At 43.7% G+C, this 24428-nt stretch overlaps 1 protein-coding gene across 1 annotated transcript in view; it reads right to left on the bottom strand.

Moving 5' to 3' along the window:
- The window catches only part of SLC15A2 (solute carrier family 15 member 2), a 603602-nt gene that overhangs the window by 512779 nt on the left and 66395 nt on the right, over nt 1–24428 (bottom strand). Inside the window, exon 2 of the mRNA XM_078682022.1 lies at nt 20187–20239. Coding sequence (XP_078538148.1) covers nt 20187–20239 — 53 coding nt within the window. The remainder of the gene's footprint in view (nt 1–20186; nt 20240–24428) is intronic.

Raw genomic sequence — 24428 nt, 5'->3', positions numbered from 1 at the left:
CCCATTATAAGTCAGTGTTCCTGTAAATACTGTTTTTACAGGCCTTGCAGTGGCCGCATGGGTAAAAACCAACTAACCCATGTTGTGTACTAGGTGAGTGGTTCGTCACATCATTTCTTACCACCATGTCTCGGATGTTTCTGCTACGTCTATACGTGATGTTGGGTCTTTCGGGTATAGAGTTACCCAGTACAGTATCTGTTTTAAGGATATCCCAATTTTTTGTGATAATCCTTTTGACTCGCTGAGAATCTGAATTGAAAGTGAGGATCATCCGTGTGACATCCGATTCTTGAGAAACAATCTCAGACTTATCAAACAGAGTGTCACTTCTGTCAACATCTGCTACTCGTTTGAGTGCTTTGTTCAGCACCCATTGTGGATACCCTCTTTTGGAAAATCTATCAATGATATTGATAGTCTCCACCTCAAATTCTGACTTAGAATTACAATTTCTCTTTGCCCTCAGCAGTTCACCATATGGTATACTCCATTTCAGTGATTCAGGGTGACTGCTGAGGGCATGTAGGATACTGTTGCCAGCGGTGGCTTTCCGAAATAATGAGGTATGTATGGTGTTATTGACAATATCCAATTTGACATCAAGATATTCAGTAGTAACACTGCTGATGTTACCAGACAAATAGATGTTGGAGCTGTTGGTGTTCAATTTCTCAATAAAGGATTCCGCCTCCTCCCTTGTACCACTCCACACAATGAACAAATCGTCAATGTAGCGGAGCCACATGACAATTTTGGTCAGATCCGCCGATAGGGTCGTACTTGCAAATATCTTCTCTTCCCAGAGTCCCAAAAAGAGATTCGCGAAGCTCGGTGCAAAGCACGACCCCATCGCAGTACCTTTGATCTGCCTGTAGAGGGCACCATTGAAGGAAAAAAATTTGTTTTGGAGACAAAATAATATCATCTCGACAACCATTTTGGTGTGTTCCCTATATCGCAATGCACGGTTAGATAAAAAGTGCTCACATGCATCAATACCCTGTTGGTGGTCAATAGTAGTATATAGGGAATGAACATCTAATACCACAAACAGATAATCTGAGCGCCAATCACGCTTCTCAATACGGCCTAGGAAGTCCTTCTTGTCCCTGATATAACTAGGTAGTTGACAAACATATTCCCTCAAGAAGAAGTCAACATATTTGGAGATATGTTCCCCAGCACTTCCTATGGAAGACACGATAGGACGTCCAGGAGGTTTGGTATCATGTTTGTGGATCATGTTTGTGGATCTTAGGTAATAGATACAATATTGGGAGTTTGGGGTAATCCCTTTTTAGATAGCAGTACTCCTCCAATGTTAGTAAGCCTTTATCCTTCCAATTCACAAGTTTATCCCAGATAGAAATGATACTTTGGTTGTAAATCTGGTTGGTCACAGGTATATAAAAGTTAAGATCACTCAGTTGAAACGCCGCAACCGCAAAAAACGGCTCAAACAACGCTGTGAACACCGACAAAACAAAGGGCGCCATGGGAAATCGCACAACGTGCTCCAACAAAACATACTAATGGATGCCATAATGGTAAATAAAACAATTGTGAATTTGTCCAAGAAAAAGCTAACTGACTATGAAAAAAGAACTCTGTGTTTGGGGTTATCCTTTTGTCCCTCATCACATTTTAACTATACTGACGCGAGGATTGATACTTTCAAGTTTGTGCGCAAACTTAAACTTAAGAAATGGCACAAACTTAAAAGACTGGGACAAAATGCTAGACCTGTGTCGAATACTGAGACTTATGTCAATGATTTGAATTTTGAGATTGGTGATGTAGATGCTCTGGTCACTATAGCGGAGTTGGATACTCCTGATGTCACCACTAGTGCACATATGAGCGTGACACAAGTGTTGAATGATATGCAATTAGAACAAGGCGCTACAGCTAAAACAGAGTTCAGAATGAAATCTACTTTCATGCCAATACTCCCGCATGATAGTGTAGATACTTTTCATGAATGCATGGTTATGGGATTGACTGACCTTAGGCGCAAATGTGGAAAAATGAAAGATAGGAACCAGAATAATCTATCCTCTAACCAACGTAAATTCCTCAAAAACCTCCAAGATGACACCTCTATAGTTATCCGCCCTGCGGATAAGGGGGGGAACATAGTGATTCTACAAAGGGAGGATTACATTAGTGAAGCTATGCGTCAACTGAGTGAGCTTAACTTTTATATACCTGTGACCAACCAGATTTACAACCAAAGTATCATTTCTATCTGGGATAAACTTGTGAATTGGAAGGATAAAGGCTTACTAACATGGGAGGAGTACTGCTATCTAAAAAGGGATTACCCCAAACTCCCAATATTGTATCTATTACTTAAGATCCACAAACATGATACCAAACCTCCTGGACGTCCTATCGTGTCTTCCATAGGAAGTGCTGGGGAACATATCTCCAAATATGTTGACTTCTTCTTGAGGGAATATGTTTGTCAACTACCTAGTTATATCAGGGACACGAAGGACTTCCTAGGCCGTATTGAGAAGCTTGATTGGCGCTCAGATTATCTGTTTGTGGTATTGGATGTTCATTCCCTATATACTACTATTGACCACCAACTGGGTATTGAGGCATGTGAGCACTTTTTATCTAACCGTGCATTGCGATATAGGGAACACACCAAAATGGTTGTCGAGATGATATTATTTTGTCTCCAAAACAACATTTTTTCCTTCAATGGTGCCCTCTACAGGCAGATCAAAGGTACTGCAATGGGGTCGTGCTTTGCACCGAGCTGCGCGAATCTCTTTTTGGGACTCTAGGAAGAGAAAATATTTGCAAGTACGACCCTATCGGCGGATCTGACCAAAATTGTCATGTGGCTCCGCTACATTGACGATTTGTTCATTGTGTGGAGTGGGACAAGGGAGGAGGCGGAATCCTTTATTGAGAAATTGAACACCAACAGCTCCAACATCCATTTGTCTGGTAACATCAGCAGTGTTACTACTGAATATCTTGATGTCAAATTGGATATTGTCAATAACACCATACATACCTCATTATTTCGGAAAGCCACCGCTGGCAACAGTATCCTACATGCCCTCAGCAGTCACCCTGAATCACTGAAATGGAGCATACCATATGGTGAACTGCTGAGGGCAAGGAGAAATTGTAATTCTAAGTCAGCATTTGAGGTGGAGACTATCAATATCATTGATAGATTTTCCAAAAGAGGGAATCCACAATGGGTGCTGAACAAAGCACTCAAACGAGTAGCAGATGTTGACAGAAGTGACACTCTGTTTGATAAGCCTGAGATTGTTTCTCAAGAATCGGATGTCACACGGATGATCCTCACTTTCAATTCAGATTCTCAGCGAGTCAAAAGGATTATCACAAAAAATTGGGATATCCTTAAAACAGATACTGTACTGGGTAACTCTATACCCGAAAGACCCAACATCACGTATAGACGTAGCAGAAACATCCGGGACATGGTGGTAAGAAATGATGTGACGAACCTCTCACCTAGTACACAACATGGGTTAGTTGGTTTTTACCCATGCGGCCACTGCAAGGCCTGTAAAAACAGTATTTACAGGAACACTGTGACTTATAATGGGGTTACCAAAACGTTGACACAATTTTTGACATGTGGCATGACTTTTGTTATTTATGTCATTATGTGTACTTGTGGTCTCTGGTACATTGGGAGCACTACGTGTGCTGCCAAGAAACGTGTTCTAGAACATCTACGAGCGATAACTAATCACGATCCAAAGTACCCTGTGGCTAAGCATTTCGAACAGCAACACTTTTCTAACATCTCAGACTGCAGCTATATGATCTTGGAACACATCCCATGAAACTAAGAGGGGGTGATAGAGTGTTGGCCCTAAGAAAGAGAGAATCACGTTATATAATTGATTTCCAGAGTAAAACCCCGGGTGGGCTCAACATGGATGAGGAACTGGAAATACATTTGAAAGAATGATATACACATGAGTTTCTATATGTTGTCAGAAATTGGGTTTCCATATGTTTTATGTGCTTCCTGAATAGCTATTGCCTGTGTAAAGTAGGTGGTTAATATGAGATCAGTTTTCTTTTTATTTGTTATGTTATCTTTCTCTCACTTTATCTTCTCTTTTTCTTTCAGTAGGAGGAAAGGAAGGGGCCCATTTCACGAACATGCACCTGCACGGGCGTACCTAACCTTTGCACTCCTTAGTCGAGACCACGTATGTTATTCACTTTTGGTATATTTATGAACTTTTCAAACTGGACCAAGATTGATGATGATTTTTCTGTATCACTATTAAGTGACTGGGCACTTGCCAGTAGATCTTACTGTTGACATGAATCATCGTCTCGAGGACATTTGCATCATAGTATTATACACGTTCGAGGACATTTGCATCATAGTAATATACATGCTCGCCATAGCAGCCACGTTTGCGCGCACGCCAATAAGTCTAATATGAGTATCGCAACCATGTATTAATTATTTAACTTATTTGTGGAATTTGGATGCAAATTAGACTTACCCAAGATGGCGATTGTATTTAAGTATGAGGGCACTTGCCAGTAGAACTTACTTTCGATAGGTATTATCGTGATTACATCATATACACGCTTGCCATTTTTTACAGGATTGCACACTTACTATTGAGTCTGTACAAAATACGAGAATCACAATGATGTATTATTTTGTGGAATTGATATGCAAATTTGACTAACTCAAGATGGCGATTATCTCTTTGTCGACTTGTGACCTATATGCACATTGGTCCTTTGTTTATGTTCATGATTAACTTTATCACTATGTCTGGTCTTGGCGAATTTCTACACGTGAACAAGCCGCTAGGTGAAACGCGTTGTGTGGAATAAACCTGTGTTCCAACATTTGTGGGTTCGGACTCACTTTCCTGAGAGCGTATGTATGAATTTTTGCGAAGGATTTTGAAATATATATATATATATATATATATATTTATATGATGAAGTTAGATTTTAGTATGTTTTTTAACAATAGTAGTATGAAATATTTTTTCAATATTTTCATACTTACTATTCAAAGGAGAGTATGCTAATATTTTTGTAGTCGATATTTTCAACACAATATTACTGTTACACAATATTGTTGATTCCAAAATGATGTCAGTGATCACTGTATGCAGCTCTATCTTCGACCCTGTATAGTGTTATGGTGTCTGCTGGCTAGTCTCTCAATATACAGACACCTCATATATACATACATAAATACATACACAAATAAATACATACATACATACATATATACATACATACATACATACACATATACATACATACATGCATAGACATATATATTGTAAAAACTAGCAAAAAACTAGAGAAAACTAGGCTAATAATACTGGTATGTGCCTGCTACCATCAACATTAAACTGCCTGTTTTACATGTCCTACTTCCATTTTTCAAGAAAGTAGAAAAGGTGAAAACTAACTATGCATCTGGTGAGAGAAATGTCCACCTTCATCCCCTGTGGCTAGCTTTGTTACTGTCAAGCAGCAACAGTGGCAAGTCTCAGCACATATTCATATGTGACAGTTGTGAAACTGTAGATGTTAATGTCTTTTCTGGATCTTTGAAAGGTTTTCATTCTAACAGTGTAGTGTTTCTTTCCCTGTCCTACCTTATATAAAAAGGGGATTACCTTATTATTGATTGGATGAGCACCCTTGACCAAAGAGACAAGTCTGAGGTGCTGATAGGATTGGTGGTCCCAGGCCATGTGACACTGTGAGGCAAATAATGCTAGAGAGAATATTAAAACGTTTTCTAAAAAGCTTTCCACTGGTTAGGTGGTGAATGATGACACACTGTCAGTACGAGAGGTAATGGACAGGACCCCACATGGAGGGACTGCAGAATGCATATGGACTGAGCTTGCAGGCAGAAGAGGACTTAGGGACAGCAGAGGGTGTGTCTGCTATACAAGCACACCTAGAATCAGAGGCTAGCAAATGGAATAATGCCTTTGTGGTTGTGGGGATCAAAGTGGCAAGTGAAGTGCATATTTATATTTAAGGCCCTGCAGCTTCTCAGGTGCTCCATGCCAAATTGTGAGACAATCATTAATAATGCACAGTGGTGTACAAACACTGATAGTAAACTGTGTATTGATAAATCCATGTGCATTCCACAGTTATTGTTGTGCACTCTAAATTGTTATTGTCTAAAGACTTGCAAGGTGTCTTATTGTCTCATTTAAAAAGTGTGCTAATGAACTTACATTTTATTAGAAGACTGGAGGCTTATATATAATCCCTGGCTACTTACCAGTAATCTTCATTACTCCGAGTCCTGGTCTTCCTGGAGCCAGTCCTCAGTAATGATACTTCTCTTTTCTGGCAGAATCAATTCCCTTGCTAAAACCCAAAACGTTCCCCCAGGATGGCCCCCGTTACCCATGAGCCAACACAAAAGGGAGAGACAAACGAAGAACTTCCTGTAACATACCACGCCAAAAGACATGCGAAAACAGAAAATGGTCAACTGCCATGCCAGATGGGAGGGCAGGACTCAGGACTGCATACAGGAAGACCAGGACTTGGAGTAATGAAGATTACCATTAAGTACCCGGGGCATTACCTCCTCATCTGTCCTCTTGGATGCAGTCCTTGCACATGATACAATACCCAAGCAAATCAATTCCTGCTTCCAAACACAAACACGGGAAAGAAACACACCAGTGAAACACCAAGGATGCAGAACCAAGCAAAGTTTTAATACAAATACAAAAACCAATGCAGCACAAGTTACAAAAGTAGCAGAATCATCCTCCGCCACAGACAGGACATGAACCCCAAATGAGGAGGAAAAAAGCCCAACTAACTGCAAACGATGGTTGGAAAGAAAAGTATGATGGGAACTCCAAGTAGGCGCAGCACACACATCATGCAGAGAGGCCCCCTGAAAGACCGCCCGGAGGAGAAGAAGACCCAGACACCTGGTAAGCCCTCACAATGGCAGATTTAATCCAGCTGGAAATGGAGGCCGTAGAAAGCCGAGAACCCTTATTTGGAAGACCAAAAGTAGCAAAAAGGGAATCAGCCAGCCGAAAAGAAGAAGAATGCTCCAAATAAATGGACAAAGCCCGACAAAGATCCAGGGAGTGTAAACAAATCTCCTCCGCCAAAGAAGAGTCGGGAAAGAAAACCAGAAGGACAATGTCCTCTTAACAATGAAAACAAGAAGGAATCTTAGGAAGGAAAGCCAGACCTGGCCTAAGAACAACCTCATCTGGCAAGAAATGGAGAAATGGAGATACTGACATCAAAGCACCAATTTCTCCCACCCTACCCATAAGGAGCAGAGAGAGCAAAGGGAAGACACCAGATAGTTCACCCCCACAAAAGCCCTAAACGGCTACCCACTGGGCTCTAAGGGTAGAAACAGCCAAACCCAAAGTGAAGCCATCCTGCAAGAAATCTAAAATCTGCAAAGGAGGACAAGAGGAGGAAACCAACACTTTAGAATTAAACCACTTATAAAAGTGACCCCAATGACGATCACACGACTTGCGAGTTGACAGCTTGTGGGACAACTGGATGTAGTAGCAGCAGCCTCTGAAAAACCCAGATCTAATAGATTACACCGCTCAGCCGCCAGACTCCCAGATTGGGACACTGCAGGAAGGAAGGCACCAGAATGGGATGACTCAGAGGAGAGGGAAAAAGAGGAAACACCCAGAGAGGACCCACTGACAGTTGAAGAAGCAGAGGGAACTAAGGCCTTGACCATCCCAGAACCACCAGAAGAACCCGAGCATGGTCAGAGATAACCTTTTGCAACACCCTGGGAATCAAGTGGATCAGTGGAAAACAATAAAGGAGACCCCCTGGCCAGGGAATCGAAAGGGCATCTGTGGCCCAGGCCTTTCGGGATGGAATCAAGGAGCAGAAGAGGGGAGAAGGACATTGCCCTCTGTGGTAAACAGGTCAGGCCAGGGGGACCCGAACCTCAGACAAACCTCCTGAAAGACCTTGGGGTAGAGACACAGAGACACCGACAACAGAAACTGATGACTGAGCTGGTAGCAGGCTCATTCTCCCACCCTGGAAGATAGACTCCAGTTAGATAAAGAAGATTCTGCTCCACCCATAACCCCACCTTCCTGGCCATGACAAACAGGGCAGGAATCATCACCCCGAGATGACAAACATAAGACCTTGTGACCTGATTGTCCGTCTGGACACACATGCCTGATCCCTGATGGAAGGGGGGAAATGAAACAGAGCTGCACGAACCACAGCCAGCTCCTTCCAGTTGGAAGAATAGAGAGACTCCACCCTGCTCCACAACCCCTGACCAGAAAAAATCCCCAGGACCACTTCCTACTCCAGACCGTTGGCATAGGTGGAGATGATCACCGGAGGGGGAACACACAACTAATGACCCTTGTTGGGGTTGACCGGGTTCAACCACCAATGCAGGTCCCGTACCACCCGCCAAGTGACAGGAAGCCGGACTTTAAAATACTGAGACACCGGATTCCAGTGCTGCAGAAAATGATGCACCAAGGGATACAAATGCAGCCGGCTCCAGGGGACCAGAGCTAGAGTGGAAGCTCTGGTCCCCTGGAGCCGGCTGCATCATAGGAGTTGACGGGAAAGACATGAGGGAAGACAGTGCAACATCGGCTTGTCCCTCCTCGCAAGAGCCAAACAAAACTCTCCCAAGTCCATCCGGAAGAGGGCCCCCATAAACTGCAGAGACTAGAACGGATGCAGTTGGGACTTCAAGGCAATGAGCAGAAATCCATGTGTGCACAACAGGATGCACACCTCCTCGACATCTTGGCAAGCCATAGAAAGAGAAGAAGAGGCAATTAACCAATCGTCGAGCCAGTGGCTTGGTGAAAACTCTGGCAGCTGATGCCAATAAGAAGCGGAGGGAGCGAAATTAGTAATGGCGGCCCTCCACCAAAAACCTTAGATATTGCTGATGCAGAAGACAGATTAGGACGTGCAAATAAGCATCCCGCTGTTCTAAAGATGTGAGGAACAGGCCAGGACTCAACACTGGAAAGAAACTCTGCAGGGTGACCATCTTGAAAGTTTGAGCAACCAGGAATGATTCAAAGCCTTTAAGTCCAACACAAGTCTGGACCCAAACAAGAATGGAGTACAAGCCCAGCTGGTGTTCCCTCGGGGCAACCTTAACCACTGCCCCCTTGTCCAGGAGTTGCCGAATCACAACCAACAGGGCAAGGTGACGCACCGGATATCCCAGAAGAAAGAGCCCGGACCTTCCCAAAACTCCAAGCGATACCTCCTGGACATGACCTGCAAGGCCCAGGCATCCGACACATCCATTCGTCACTGGTCCTGAAAATCTGGAAGGCCTCCTCCCACTGGAGAGGAATGCCAGCAGTTATGCTTTGGGAGGCTGTGTGTTGGCAGTTGAAGAGGAAGACAGGAACCGGGATGTGTCTGGATACGGGGTGCCCCAGCTGCCACCCCGACCAAAAAGGGCTGGGCTGAACCCCTTCAAGAGCCAGAAGGAAAAGCCCTCTTAAATACCAGACTCCTGCCCCTCAGAAAGGGTCTCGCAGGAGCCACCAACTTCTTGTTTTCCACCGACTTCTTGACCATCTTCTCAAGCTGCTGGCCAAACAGCTTATGGCCCTCAAAGGGTAGTCTCATCAAAACAGCCTTCAGAGCAGCATCAGCCTTCCAGTTGTGCATCCGCAGATGTCTACGAGCAGCAACAGCCACCCCAGAAGTAGCCAAGGAAGCACACAAGCTGTCGAAGGACACTTCAGACAAAAAGGGAACTAGTTTCATGAGTGCCAGCAGATCCAAACAACCTGAACCCTCAGACATACGGTCTGACAAGGCCTGAAAATGCTGTAGGTGTTCGCACGCACAGAGAAATTGGTGACAGCATAACACCATTTAACCACACCATCCCCCGTCCTATCCTTTGCATCATTCCAATGAGTGGACCTACCAGCCATGAGATTATCCCGCTTAACCAGCAATGAAAACTCCTCAGCAAACTTGTCTACTGGATAACGGTGGGGAAAAAAACAGAGGGAAGGCTGATTTGTCAGCCTCCTTCCACTCATACGACATCACACTATGGACAGCAAAGAATGCTACACTGAAGGACCAGCGACCATCCCATCAGACTCAATAGCATGCCAACACCAATCAGAAAAATCTCCCAAACGCCAAAATACTGAGAAGGCACAAGCCAATACGGGCTATATACGGGTGCCCCATGACCTAAAGTCACATGGAAAATGACTGTAGCGGACCGGAGGGAGGGGCCAGTACCATATAATCCCCATCCATCACACAGGGAGAAAAAGCCTGGCAAACCTAGGCACCATTGACTCCCAAAAGGACCGCTCTGTGAGTCCTGACAAGAGCACAAAAAAGCCAGCTAAAGCAGAACTCCAAAAGCAGAAGAACATAGCCCTGCCAGCTATCTGCATAGTGCTACGAGTAAGGAACAAAAAGCCTCCTTGTCCCGGCTTCGCCAGCTAAAGCAGAGCAGCCAGAGCTGGACACGTATGACGATTGCAAAGACCCAACAGCCCCTCTAAACAAGACCCCATGGGGGGGAAAACGTGCCATGCCGAAGTGCAAGCGTAAAAACCAGAAACAAAGCCCTGTTTTCTAAAGTAAAGTAAAACAGCAAATAAAAAGGCAGAAAAAACAAAACAAACACTTACCGAAGCCCCAGACGAGTGTCAGAATAGGGCATACCTTTTCCAGAAAAAAACAAAACAGAAAGTGCTTCGTTTGTTCGTCTCCTTTGTGGTGGTTCATGGGTAATAGGGGCCATCTTGGGGGAACATTTTGGGTTTCAGCTAGGGAATTGGTTCTGCCAGAAAAGAAAAGGATCATACATAAGGACTGCATCAAGGAAGACAGACAAGGAGGTAATGCATTCTCTCCTTGCTGTATTAAAAAAGCAACCAAGATCAAAAAAAGCAGCTACATTTTCTGTGAACCTCTGTGAAAATAACTAGAACTCAATATCACAGTGTATGTTAACCAATAATCAGTCAACCAGCTTATAAACACTCTTGATTGGGTGCGACAAGTCCTCTTTTCTTGCTGCTCACAGTCAAGATAAGTAATTTATGTCATCTCTACAAAGGGTGATTTGAAGAAAACTTTTGGGACATCAGGTTTTTGACAAGGCAGGAGACACTTTGCCGACCTATACCATACAAGAGGAAAAACTAATTTCAGAGTTTTCTATGGTTAATAACAAGATGTAAACTGCAGTTCTACCCAGAGAGACTCAGGCTTTTTGGAAACTGCAAATATCATCAAAGAGGTACTCAAACCTCAGGTACATTTTTACAATTCTCATTTCAAATCTCTTGCTTAAGATTATTCATCAACACCTTAGTGCTTCATGAACGTATTGGGACAGTTGATAGTCCATTTTTTATTTCAGGGAAGGAAGCTGATAGTTTATATAGACCACTTGCTCATTATAGCTCAGGAGAAAGATCTTTCTCAAAGTCAGTTAAGAGATTTCATCGACCTGTTACAAAAGCTAGGGTTTTTGATAAATGAAGAAAAATCATGTCTGGTTCCCTCAAAACATATAGAATTCTTATATTTCCTTATTAATTCCGACAAAGCATCATTAGAACAATGGCAAGACAAAGTGAAAAAGATAAAACAGGAGACTCTGATGTTTTAAAAATTTACACAGCATCTCTCAGAATTCTATCTCATTTGGTTGGTCTGCAGGCATCCTCCATTAAGGCCACTTCTCTAGAACACTTCCGTTATCAAGCCTGCTGGAGACTGAATACTTGTTAACTTCGATGAGGGCTTTCATCTTTTGACACAATTAATTTGGATCAAGAATCCTGTTTAGAATGTCAGTGGTGGCTTGATCATCTGGAGAAAACTCTCTGTCCAAGCAGAATATCTTCTAGGCAGCATGCACAAAATAGCTGATTGGTGTTTCAGGCACCTTTGGGATTGAAGCAATTCACCCTTCAATTTTGTGTTCACCCTTCAATTTTAAAAATGGGGTCCCTTCTCCACAAAACTCTTTGCCTCACAATTGAAATAGCAACTCCTTTCATTTCACAGCTCAAAACTGGATCACCAGGATTTAGCCATAGATTCTTTCCTGGAATATTGGTGTTTATATCAAAATCCTGCCTTTCCCCCATTTGGATATCTTGTTCCTAGTATGTTCATTGACAGAATGCCTTGCTGGTACACCAGACTCCTCTCTGGTAGGCCCAAACTTGGATCCCTCCATTTTAGAACTCTCAATATACTACCCAATTCTAAACCTGTCTTTTCAGTGTTTACTGCTGGATCCACAAAGACAAGTTCAAAAAATTATCCTTAATCAGTCTCTAGTGTTGCTAGCCTGGAAGGTTTGGGGTGAGCCTGGAGAACTCTAGGAATTTTGGCAGATGCTGCACACCTAATCTGGCAAGCCTGGGCCACAGAGACCACCAACGCTTACCAATCCACTTGGACAGAAAGGAATAGTATTTGGACAGCAATATTGGCCCTTTTTCAGCAGATTTTTCTAGTAGGGAATTTTGTAACCGTTTTAGCTTTCAAAGGGAAATCACACAGAACCATAAACACCCACATGTCAGCAATTTCTGCAGAACATATCAGAGTGATTGGTGCAACAGTGTGAGAGCAAACACTGATAAGTCGGCTGTTGATGAGAGTTAGAATTTATAATCCACCTGTACCTAAATAGAATCAGATATGGGATTTCAATTTAATTTTGAGGTTGTTCATTGGAAATATCTAGCTGATATCAGACGCTTAGATTTTACCTCAGGGCTAGAAACACCTTCAGGTGTTTGTTTCAATGTTTGTTGAAGGAGAAAAACTAATTTGATGTGTGTCCACTTTCCTTTTTGAAAGCATACAAACAGAAAATTGCTTACCTGAGATGTCCCCTTTGTTTAATTTTTTTTGGGAGAGCTCATAAACCATATGGGTCTGATGGGTCACAGGGCTAGCTGAAATTGATACCAGTGCTTTCGGAGTTCATTTTACTAGAGGGGCAATGTCATCTATAGCCTTTTGGGCTGAAGCTGGCTTGGACAACATTCTCAAATCAGCAACCTTTTCCTCTTGTAGCTAATGTTGTTGTGATTATGCCTTAACAAAGCATAAAATGAGCCTCCAGCCTTGTAATAAAATGGAGATTTCCCTAGCTTTCATAACGGAAAGTCTTCATTTTATTAAAGACAGGGAGGTGAGTAATATCCCACCACTCTTATAACTTATTCTTTGGCAGAACACATAATTGCCCTTGACTCAACTCTCATTATCAAGAAACAACATGATCGGACTTTTGCTTTGAACCTCGCAATAGAGCCCCTTGCTTTGTTAAAGGCTTGCACCATTATTTTGGTCCCTGTTCCTATGGTTTACTACAATTAATGTTAGCTTTCACAAGGAAAGAGGTCTTGTGGCTTACTGTCAAGGGTGTAGATAGGCTGGTTGACTATTAATTGGGAAGCATGCAGTTTCACATCACTTTGTAGTTATTTTTCCAAGGGTTCATGGGAAATATGCTAGAATAAAGCAAGCAAAAAACACATAATGCTCACCTCTGGTCTTTAATAAAATCAAGACATTAAAGATAGGGAAACATCCATTTGATAGGCTCGGTGACTCTTTCAATTGGAAACCGTGCTTTCAATAACACCTATGCCTCTCCACTCTTTCACTTTGGTAGCAATTGGTAGGTATAGACTCCTGACCGTAACCACACTATATCCTAAGATCACAGCATGAATAGGTGATCCATGAATCAGCAATACAATCACCAATTTGTATGTCCTGGTTTGACAGTGCAGCTGTGGCCAGACAATTATTTGAGCATCATTAGAGAAAGGTTTTAGCTCCGCCCATATATTGGGAGCTAGAAGTATATGTTTTGATTGGGCAAATGTTCTGTGCAGCCACAAAGAAGTGCTTGCTCTCTACACAGCTGTGATTGTGTTGTTCATTTATCCAGCTGCCGAAGCTTGGATTTTCAGGGACACACATGATATTGGAATGCTACTAAAGTTTCTTAGATAACTAGTTGTATGTGGCGGCAGCACAGAGGAGAAGAGGGCAGTAGTGTATAGTGTAGTTCTTATATTCCCAATAGGCTCTGCGCATTGGAATAATATATATTATAGATTTGACGTAGGACTTAAGTCAATAGGTCTCTATCGAATATACTAAACTTAATAGTGAGTGTCAGCTAGCTCAGAGGTCACTAAAAACTTTCTGGAATTCACAAGAAGGGATTCATTTCTGACAACCGCATAAACATGACAACTTTGTTTCCCAAGAATAAGAAAATATCTCTCAGAGTCGCGGAAACAATAGATAACTAGTTCACTCAGTCAATCGTGCATGCTTCGTTTCTATAGAGTTGCAGAGAGATAGGAGACTGGCGTTTTACAATAAAAGGTTTATTGAACAGTCTTCTTTCTCATGCAAGAGAGGTGAAATGCTACAATCGTTAGACAGAATGCAAAGTATAATGCGTAAAGCGAGAATATTATTATGAACTAATACTGTAAGAACATTGTATGGTTTCTAAGCCATATAAAAATACATACATAAATAACATAGACTAAAATACTCAAATGGTGCTTCTAAAACACGCGTACCCCAATGTACCTAACCTAAGTCCAGTACGAGGGAGGAAGTAAGTATGGTCTTTTGCATATGGTTAGTTTTGCCAAGAATCTACCAAAGGTTTCTCTAGGTTCTAATCAGCTCAGTACCTTGTTAGAATGAAGAAGGTCTGGTATCTCTGTCTCAGGACTCGATTTCCCAACACCCTGCAAGGGGAGTCAGAAACACTGGAGGAGGATTCTCGGCAGAGAAGGTCAGCTTCCTGATCAGTGCGTCAATTGGAGAGTCGCCTTCCTTGGCACTTGCTGTAGAGAGCTGCGTCGGGCTAGTAGGTCGTCGAACTGCTCCGAACAACTGTGCTTTGCTATAGCAAGCGAAGGTATATTTATACCTTGAAGATGTTTAGGAATGCCATGTTTGACGTAAAGTCGGGCATATGAACGTCATGAATGAACCCCTGGAGAATAGTTGTTCATTGTAAAGTAACTGAGTTCTTGGGGAAATCAATATTCAAGCAAGGGGAAGTCCCTAACGGCTTAAGCTGGTTTTCCAAGAAATCATTGTGACGTTTGATGAACGAATGGAAGTAGCCATGCATGTATTGGGTAGCAAGGGCTACGCCTAAATAAGAGCTTGATTTCTATGCCTATATAAGGGCAACGTGAATTGTACCTATATAAGTACATGAATCTGGAAAATCCATTCGGAATTTAAAACGCCATACAACACATTAACCTACATGGATTTTTAGGTCTTTGTTGACAGTGCAACTGTCACCTGACTTTATAACCTCCACCAATATTATTCTATAGTTCTTTGCTTCCACACAAATACATATCTATTCCCATTCTGTTTACTTGTAAACCTTCACATTAACATACAACATTCCTTTGAATCCAGACCTATTGTCACTGGCAATGCTTATTGTTTAATTTAAAGGAATATCTCCAGCTATGGTCATCACCCACAACATTTCACATTAAACCAAAAACTCTTTTTTAGAATAAACGGACAACCACTGACTGTTTCACATGTGCAAGAATGTGATTGCTATGAGATTCCAGTACATTAATGTGTGTGTGTGTATATATGTTTCAACATTAACTCTGTTTCTCCCTACAGGAAGAATATTAAAATAATCATTCTTTACTCTTAAGATGTCTGCTATTGCTTTGGTTGCCAGGATACTTTTCCCTTTCTGAGAGTGGATGCAGAGTAAAAAGGTAAAAATTAATCTGTTCTTACAGTTGTGTGAGGTCATTCTCCAAAATTGTTACTTTTGACCATCCTGTTAGGTGCCCATCATATCACTACAGTTCAAAAGTCCGAGCATCCAATAAAGCACACTTCCTTCATATTTTGGTTCTAGTTCAGCTTCCAGTTGCTGATAAACAACCCCTGGGGGTATTACTCATTGATCTGAGATACCCTAACTGTAGGCATTCCTTCCTGTTTGAGAAGTGGGAATCTGGGTGTTTATTGAGTTTTATTGTTAGCACTAAACCATAAAGCAAACATAATCCTTCTACCTTCAATTGAAAACTATTGGCATACCTGAAGAATACTATTACACTTTTACAGTGGCAGCTGCCTCAGAACGGGGGTGGTGGGGTGGTTAGGTGGATGTATTACAAAAAATAAATAAAAATAAACTTACCTTCTCCGCCACGCCGCCTCTCAAACAGCCTCATGTCTCTCCTTCGTCCTGGAAGGAAGGTCTGCTGGAAGCAGCGGAAGCACCCAGGTTTCCAGACTCTCTCAGCCAATCACGACGCTGCAGAAGCAGCATCGTGATTGATCTCAGCGTCCTGTTTGGATGCTTAGGCAGTGCCTGGGAGATTGGGCAGTTCTCCATGGGCTGTGTAACACAGCCCAGTGGTGAACATGCCAAGTGCGCATGCCGGTTTGGCCAGCCCTAGAGGGCCGAGTATATAGCAATTAATTTGGGAAAATGTATGCAGTAAAAAATCGGTATGAAAGATACCTATGTATTTCTGAAATTGGAACAAAATATAGAGTTTAGAAACAGTAGCTATTTGCACATTTCCGAAATTGTGAATCCCCATACTAGCATGAGAATTATAGGATATTTTTCAAAGTGACTACTTTTTTACACATTGTCTTTCATTTGGAAGTGAGACGTTCATCGAAAGTCAATAGGAAATAACAGTTGCTCTACAATTCTGTGTTACCCGAAGTCTCCAGACAAAAGTGGTACCTCACTTGTGTGGGTAGGGCTAGTGCCCGTGACAGGAAACGGTCCAAAACGCAACATGGACACTTCTTTTTTATGCAAAAAAGGACCCCTTTTTTGCAAAGTTCCTAGCTGTAGATGTTGAACCCTAGCTCTGCCGGTACCTAGGGAAACCTAGAAAACCTATATATTTTTTAAATCTAGACACCCAGGGGAATCTAGGATGGGGTGACTTGTCTGGCTCTCAGCAGGTTCTGTTACCCAGAATCCCTTGCAAACCTCAAACTTTGTAAAAACAAAACATACTTTCCTCACATTTTTGAGGTGTAAAGTTCTGGAATCTGCATGGATCCACAAAATTCTACCCGCGCCACATTTCCCAAAGTCTTCCGAGAAAAATGGTACCTCACTTGTGTGGGTAGGTTTAGTGCTCGTGTCAAGAAAAGGCCCAAAATGCAATGTGGACACACCATATTTTCACTGTGAAAACGTACCCTTTTTTTGCAATGTGAGTAGCTGTAGATTTGGAACCCTAGCTCTGCCAGCACCTAGGGAAACCGAGCAAACCTATCACTGGCGTAATGAAAAGTGAGGGGGCCTCCCTGCCCGGTATGTAGAGGGGCCCCCTCCGAGCTCAATCAGGAGCTCTCCGGCCAGAGTGAGGTACTGAGGGGCCACTTGGAGTTTGAGGCCCCCCCACACCGCGGGGGCTGCAGGGGCCTGTGTTACACCCCTGAAACCTATACATTTTTGAAATCTCAAACTTTATCTTAAAAAAAAACATTTTCCTCACATTTCTGTGGTCGAAAGTTCTGGAATCAGCGCAGATCCACAAAATCCCACGTACCCCACATTTCCCAAAGTCTTCTGAGAAAAATGGTGCCTCACTTGTGTGGGTAGGCTTAGTGCCCACGACAGGAAATGGCCCAAAACGCAATGTGGACACACCACATTTTCACATTGAAAACTGACCCTTTTTTGCAAAGTGCCAAGCTGTAGCTTTTGATCCCTAGCTCTGCCTGCACCTAGGGAAACCCAGCAAACCTATATATTTTTGAAAACTAGACACCCAGGGTAATACAGAAAGGGGTGACTTGTCCGGCTCTCACCAGGTTCTGTTACTCAGAATCTCTTGCAACCGTCAAACTGTATCCTAAAAAAACATATTTTCCTCTCATTTCAGTGGTGGAAAGTTCTGGAATATGCGTGGATCCACAAAATTCCACCCAACCCGTATTCCCCGAAATTGTCCAAGAAAAATGGTACCTCACTTGTGGGTAGGCCTAGTGCCTGTGACAGGAAATGGCCCAAAACGCAACGTGGACACACCACATTTTCAAAGTGAAAACTGACCCTTTTTTTGCAAAGTGCCTAGCTGTAGATTTTGAGCCCTAGCTCTACCAGCTTTTAGGGAAACCTAGCAAACCTATATATTTTTTAAAACTAGACAGCCAGGGAAATCCAGGATAGGGTGTCTTGTCCGTCTCTCACCAGGTTCTGTTACCCAGAAGTCCTTGCAAACCACAAACTTTGTAAAAAAACAAACACATTTTCCTCACATTCCCTGGTGCTTAGTGGGCTTTCTGTACCCCTTCCCCCCCCAGGACCGAATCAGGGGCTATTGCCCCATCTGCCTCCTGGGGGACACAAAGTCTTTTGTTTTCTTTCGGGGGTAGGGTGGGGGCATTGGCATGCCCATCTTGGGCAACTCCCACCCCTAAATTCATCTGGGGAAAAAAAACTAGTGTCTAGTGGGCTTTCTGCCCCCGGGGGGGGGGGGGGATTTTGGGGGCTACCGCAGAAAACTGTAATTTTGCAGGGGTGGGGTCATTGGCATGCCCAGATCGGGCAGCCACCCTCTGATTTGAATTGGAAAAAAAACCCTGGTTTCTAGTGGGATGGGGGGGGGCAGAAAGACTGTACTTTGCAGGAAGAGGTGGGGGCCTTGGCATGCCCATATTGGGCAGCCCCCAACCCTAATTATATATTTTTTTTAATCCCTGGTATCTAGTGGGTTTTCTGCCCTGCCTGCCTGGGTGCAGATAGGGGCTACTGCCCCCATCTGTCCCCCCGGGAGGGTCAAAAGACTGTCATTTTGTGGCAAGGGAGGTGGGGCCATTGGCATGCCCATATTGCGCAGCCCCCACCCCTAATTCAAAGTAAAAAAAAATCCCTGGTATCTAGTGGGCTTTCCGCACCCCCGGGGGGGCAAATTGGGGGCTCCTGCCCCATCTGCCCCCGAGGGGGGGCAGAAAGACTAAATATGCCCATAAAAATATGGGGGGAGCAAAGGCCCTTGCCCAAGGGGCCGCTCCCCCCTCCCTGGTACCTCTTGGGTGGATCCCTGCTTGGGGATCACCCTCCTGGGGCAATCCCCAAGCAGGGATCTACTAGGGAGGAGTACCATTGGAAAGGGGATAATGTTTAAACGGAGTTGTGTATTTTAAATCGGAAAAACTGGGCATTTCTAAGGTCACATTTGGACAGAAATGCTGAACTTTTTAATAGGGTTATGGCAACTTGGACCAGAGCACGGCTCCCATAGAGTTAATGAGACTACAATTGCCACTTAGTACGGGACTGTAATACTTTTTTTCAGGCTTCCAAGTTGAACTGTACCAGTAAACTTTTTACAGGACTCTAAGGGCCCTTTTACCTTTAATCAGACACTTTGTTCTCCTTTTGACATGTCTGGCAGGGTTGGATTTGCCTATAGGGCAATCCATCAGTGTCGAAGGGCTCACCTGACAGGCTAGTGTGTGTGGGCTAGTTATTTGGCTGTTTGTGGGCCTGTTTTATGGTGTAGTGGACCATTTTGTTCTCTGGCACTGCTACAAATTGACTGTTGCAGGCACAAATGCATGCAGTCACCCACATATCTTACATAAACACATATACAGCGTGTCTTTCCAAGTTCCAAACTGCCCTGATTTGGAATGCCAGCAATTTTTTTATTTTTTTTGCTAGCGGATTTACTGATATGGGGAGTTGGGGACACGTTCTTAACGCTCTGATTCACTAATGAGGGCCACTCTTATTTGCAGCCCAGATCTATTTTCTGTTGCGTGGTGTCTAGAGTACAATTCTGACTCGTAAACAGCTACTGTGTGGCAGATTGCCATCACTCGTTCTCATTTTTTTTAAAAACTGTCTGAAGTAATGTAAACAATCAGCTGACTGGCTTTCGCTTTGATGACTGTATCATGCAGTGATGACGGCTACTGCCGAATCGGAGGCCTGCCCGGCTTCCACAAATTGACCACGGCCTCCTCCCACCGCCCTTCCTCCTCCCACTGCCACCCTCGGGTGCTCTCAAACCCAGCCGCTCCCTCGGACCCAACAGAGAGAAAGTGCAACTACTCACCGGGGAGGTCTTCCGCGGCCGGGGTCCTTGGTCATCATTGGGCGGCAGGTCCCCTAAAGAGAGGAAGGGAGGAGAAGTTATTAGGTTTCCACGAACCCTCCGTCTCTTCTTCTCCATGCTGCCTACCCTCCCTGCTGTAAGGAAAGCCGCGTTTCTCTCCTAGGCTGGGAAAGCACACAGCTCGCGCTTTCTGAACAAAGCTTCTGGCAAATAAACTCGCACACGTTTTCTCTCGAGTGCCTTTTCACCTCCCCCAGCCTTGGAAGCTAAGGCATTACTTGCGCACTAAGTTGAATGGAGATTATGGCTCGGAAGCCTTCCACGAACGGGTCTGCCCAGTCAACAGGTCCGTTCTGAGGCCCTTGCAATTATCTGTGCAAACACAGTTGACCCCTCTTCCCCAAACAGGAGTAAAGAAGCACTTGGATGGCGCAAGTGAGATACTAGTGTATAGAAATGGGTAATGTTTTCAGTGGACTAATTAATGCGCCTCCTGGAGAAATACACATATAAACAACTTTGTATTGTTATCGATTCAGCCGTTCATTCTGCAGACAGCAAAAAAAAATCTGGCATTACGTTTTCATAGTTAATTTGTTTGCTTTATTATGTAGTCCTCAAACAGACTGAAAGCCATTTCATAGCACTTTGCAACAAGGATTACCAAAGGCACTAGGTCTCACCTGCAATGTTTATACTTAGGGGTCCATTAGGATGGCGAGCGGGCTTTGCCCGCCCCCCACCCTAGCGGCAATCGGGACCGCCCGCCACCCTCGCGGCAATCGGGACCGCCCGCCTAAAGGGCGGGGTCCCAACATCACAATCATGATGCGCCCGCCACAGTAGCGGGCGCATTTCACGATTTAACATTGTGGCGGGCGGTGCTCACTGCACCGCCCGCCACAATGTTGAAAAAAACAGTACGCCTTTGCACAATAGAAGCGGCAGGCACCGCGCGGTGCCTGCCTCTTCTATTATGCAAAGGCAGGGGGTGTGCCACCCCCTTTGGCCTTCACAGGGGGCCCTCAGAGTGAACACCGCCTGCCTCTCACAGAAAGGCATTGAAGTATGCCCATTGTAATATGGCGGGCGGTGTCTTACAGACACCGCCCGCCATATTACAGACACCGCCACCATATTACTCGTTTTCCGCCCCGGCCGCAAGGCGACCGGGGCGGAAAACAGGTGGGCGGTGTTTTGCACCGCCGCGGTCCCCCCGCCTTTGTAATATGGTGGGGGGGGAATGGGCAGTGGATGTCGTGCGGATTACCTCCGCCAGGCCGGCGGTGGCAATCCGCACGACATCCTAATGGACCCCTAAATGTTTAAAATCATTATAACGATTGTATGGCAAGTAAGAACAAATATTCATGTACACAGTAGTGCCGACGATCCTATTTACTAAATGTGTAGTTCAATTGCTTTATATGTGCAAAATGTATCCACTTATACCTTTCAAAATAGCCACATTTATAGTCCATTCTCTTGTGTTCAGCAGAATTGACTATTCCCTAGCCTCTGATGCTCCCTCCCACTTCATTATCTCTATTCTCTTTGTTCCTGATTCACCGGCATTTGTGAAATCTGTTAAAAAAACTGAGCGTTCCAAGGAGCTGCAAGAGCTGTGATGCAAGATCTCCGTCAAGTTGCGCCGTCCTGCGTTGGCTCCAACGAAGCTGTGTGGTGCGACTTTGCAGGGCTTTGCGTCACCTTTCGCTGTTTCTGTAGAGGCTGGCAGCGGGACGGCGAAGGTCTGCATCATTCGGCTTCATTCTGATGAAGATTGTAGCTGCGCGGCAAGGCTTTGTGAGGCTTTGTGTCACTTTGCACCGGATTTGGTCAGACCACAGCTGGGCCAGCATAGCAGATTTAGACCCACTTCCAAGGGTCTTGAACTGGAGAGGCACCACTTGGGAGGTTAGGTCTCACTGCAGGCAGAGTCCAGGTGCAGGGTTAAAGGTAGTTGGGCCTTTTCTGTCCTTGAGTCTCGGATCAGGAGGCCAGCCATCTGGCCTTGGAGACACTCTGGTGGTCCTGGCTTGAAGATGTACATTCAGTCCTTCTCACTCAGGCAGTAGGGTAGCAGGTCAGCAGAATAGTAGGGCAGCAAACTAGCAGTAAGTGTTGCAGCATAGCAGCACATCAGTTATTCTTCTGATTCTTTGACAGGTCCAGTTGTGTATTGTAGAGTTGGTTCTGAAGGACTAATATTTATACTTGTTGCCAGCTTTGAAGTAGGAGAAGTTTCTGGAAGTTTCCACACCAAAGGCATTTGGAATTTCTTTCCTCCCTGCCCCGGCTCCAGCTTACCGGGGTACACAAAAGACCAGTGTGAAACCCCTTGTGAGTGTGTGGAGGCAGAGTCTTTGTGATGTGCAAGTGTGGTAAGTGACTACTCTGCCTACTATCAAGGCAAAGATAGCGCATCCTGCCAGCCTATTGCCCCCTTGTTTCACTGTCTGAGAGTAATACATGAAGAGCAACTACCAGCTACACCTAGTCATGCAACCCTGGATACAGACTGCAAGCACCAAATGGTTAGGACAGGAAAAAGCCACCTTTTTAAAAGTGCATTTTCAGATTTTGACTTAAAAGCCGACTTTACCATTGAAAAGGGTTTTAAATTACAACTCTTTAGAGACCAAACTCAACATTCCTATCTGCTCCCAATTGAATGTAATAAGGTGAGCCAAAGTTACCCTATGAGAGAGGTGGGCCTCACAGTACTGAAAAACAGATGTAAGAGTTTTTCAGTACCAAGACGTGCAAAACTTAAAAGCATGTGTCAAACTTTATAAATGCACTGCACCCTGCCCTATGGGTTGTGTAGGGCCTAGACTAGGGGTGACTTATATTTATTAAAAATGGTGCAATTGGCCTGCCTAAAGGTTTATTTTGCTAGGTCAAATTGACACTTTTAAACTGCTCACACAGCCTGCAATGGAAAGCCTAAGACGTGTTTAAAAGAGCTACTTAAGTGAGAGGCATAATTAGTGCTGCAGGCCCATTAGTAGCACTTAATTTACAGGTGCTGAGTACAGGTAGCACCACTTTAATAGGGACTTGCAGGTTAAATAAAAATGTCCCAACTGATTGTAAGCCAATTTTACCATGTTTAAAGAAGAGAGCACAAGCACTTTACCTCTAGTTAAGAAGTAAAGTGTGCTGAGTTCTAGGGCCAACAAAACAAATGTAGCTTAAGTGGGAGGAGTAAGGTAAAAGATGTGCGGGAAGACCACCATAAGGTTGGCAGATATAACAATCTCCAATTGCTCAATATGTACAACCTTCATCCACTCCTTTCAATACAACCTCATCTGCTATCTACTTCCTGGTGTTCAGGAGAATAGACTATTGGATTAGCCTTCTACTTGCCCTACCTAGCCACTCCACTGTCACACTGATCAAGGTCATTAACTTTAACAAGTCCAATCTCTTCAAGGTTCCCAGAAACACACCCACCACCAACTACCATCAGCATGTTGGTTGACTTACTGAAAAAACATAGTCATTTACAGTTAATACTCTTAGTTTTTAATCAGTTAGCAATCTTCCCCCCATAAATCTCTTGGACACTCTTTCTTCCTGCTCTCCAGCTTGCAGTCTTTAATTGGCCAACCAAAATCTTCTGACCTCACCTAAACCTCCTTGAGCCACCTCTAAGTTTCATTAATTTTACTTAGTAAGTTCACATTTTTGGAACTCCCTCCCACCTGTTATTCAGACATCCCCCTCCAACTGGAATTTAAAATTTGCTGACAAGATTTTTATGATGACTTGTATATAAGTCTTTGCTAGCTGAGATGTTGTTCCATGTCTCCTGGTCTCCACACTGGCACTTGTTGATGCAAGCTAATGCTGTTTCATGTCTCAGTTTGTTATAAGCTTTGGTGCCAACTTCAATACTTTCTTGGTAAATATGTATATATGCGTCTGCATTTAAATAAACATATATGTATAGTGTAACCTAATTGATATAAATCTTTATGTTACATCATATTATTTATTTAATATTTAACATGTTATATTATGAAAAATACCTACTGGCAGTCGCCAGTAGGTACTTATAGTTAGGACCTGGTATCCATAGGAATGCATTTTTTCACTTGTGCCATCTGACAAACCTTTACAAAATGCTCCCAAAACAGTGCACCTGTGATTCTAGTCGCAAATGGAAAGTTTCGGGTCATACGTCAAGTGGGTGTCGAGAAAAGGGATTAAAAAAAATGTGTTTCCCATGTT

The sequence above is a fragment of the Lissotriton helveticus genome, chromosome 3_1, assembly GCF_964261635.1.
Source record: "Lissotriton helveticus chromosome 3_1, aLisHel1.1, whole genome shotgun sequence".
NCBI classification, from domain to species: Eukaryota; Metazoa; Chordata; class Amphibia; order Caudata; family Salamandridae; genus Lissotriton; species Lissotriton helveticus.
Note: the sequence above shows the minus strand (reverse complement) of the source record. Positions and strands in the feature narration are given on the sequence as shown.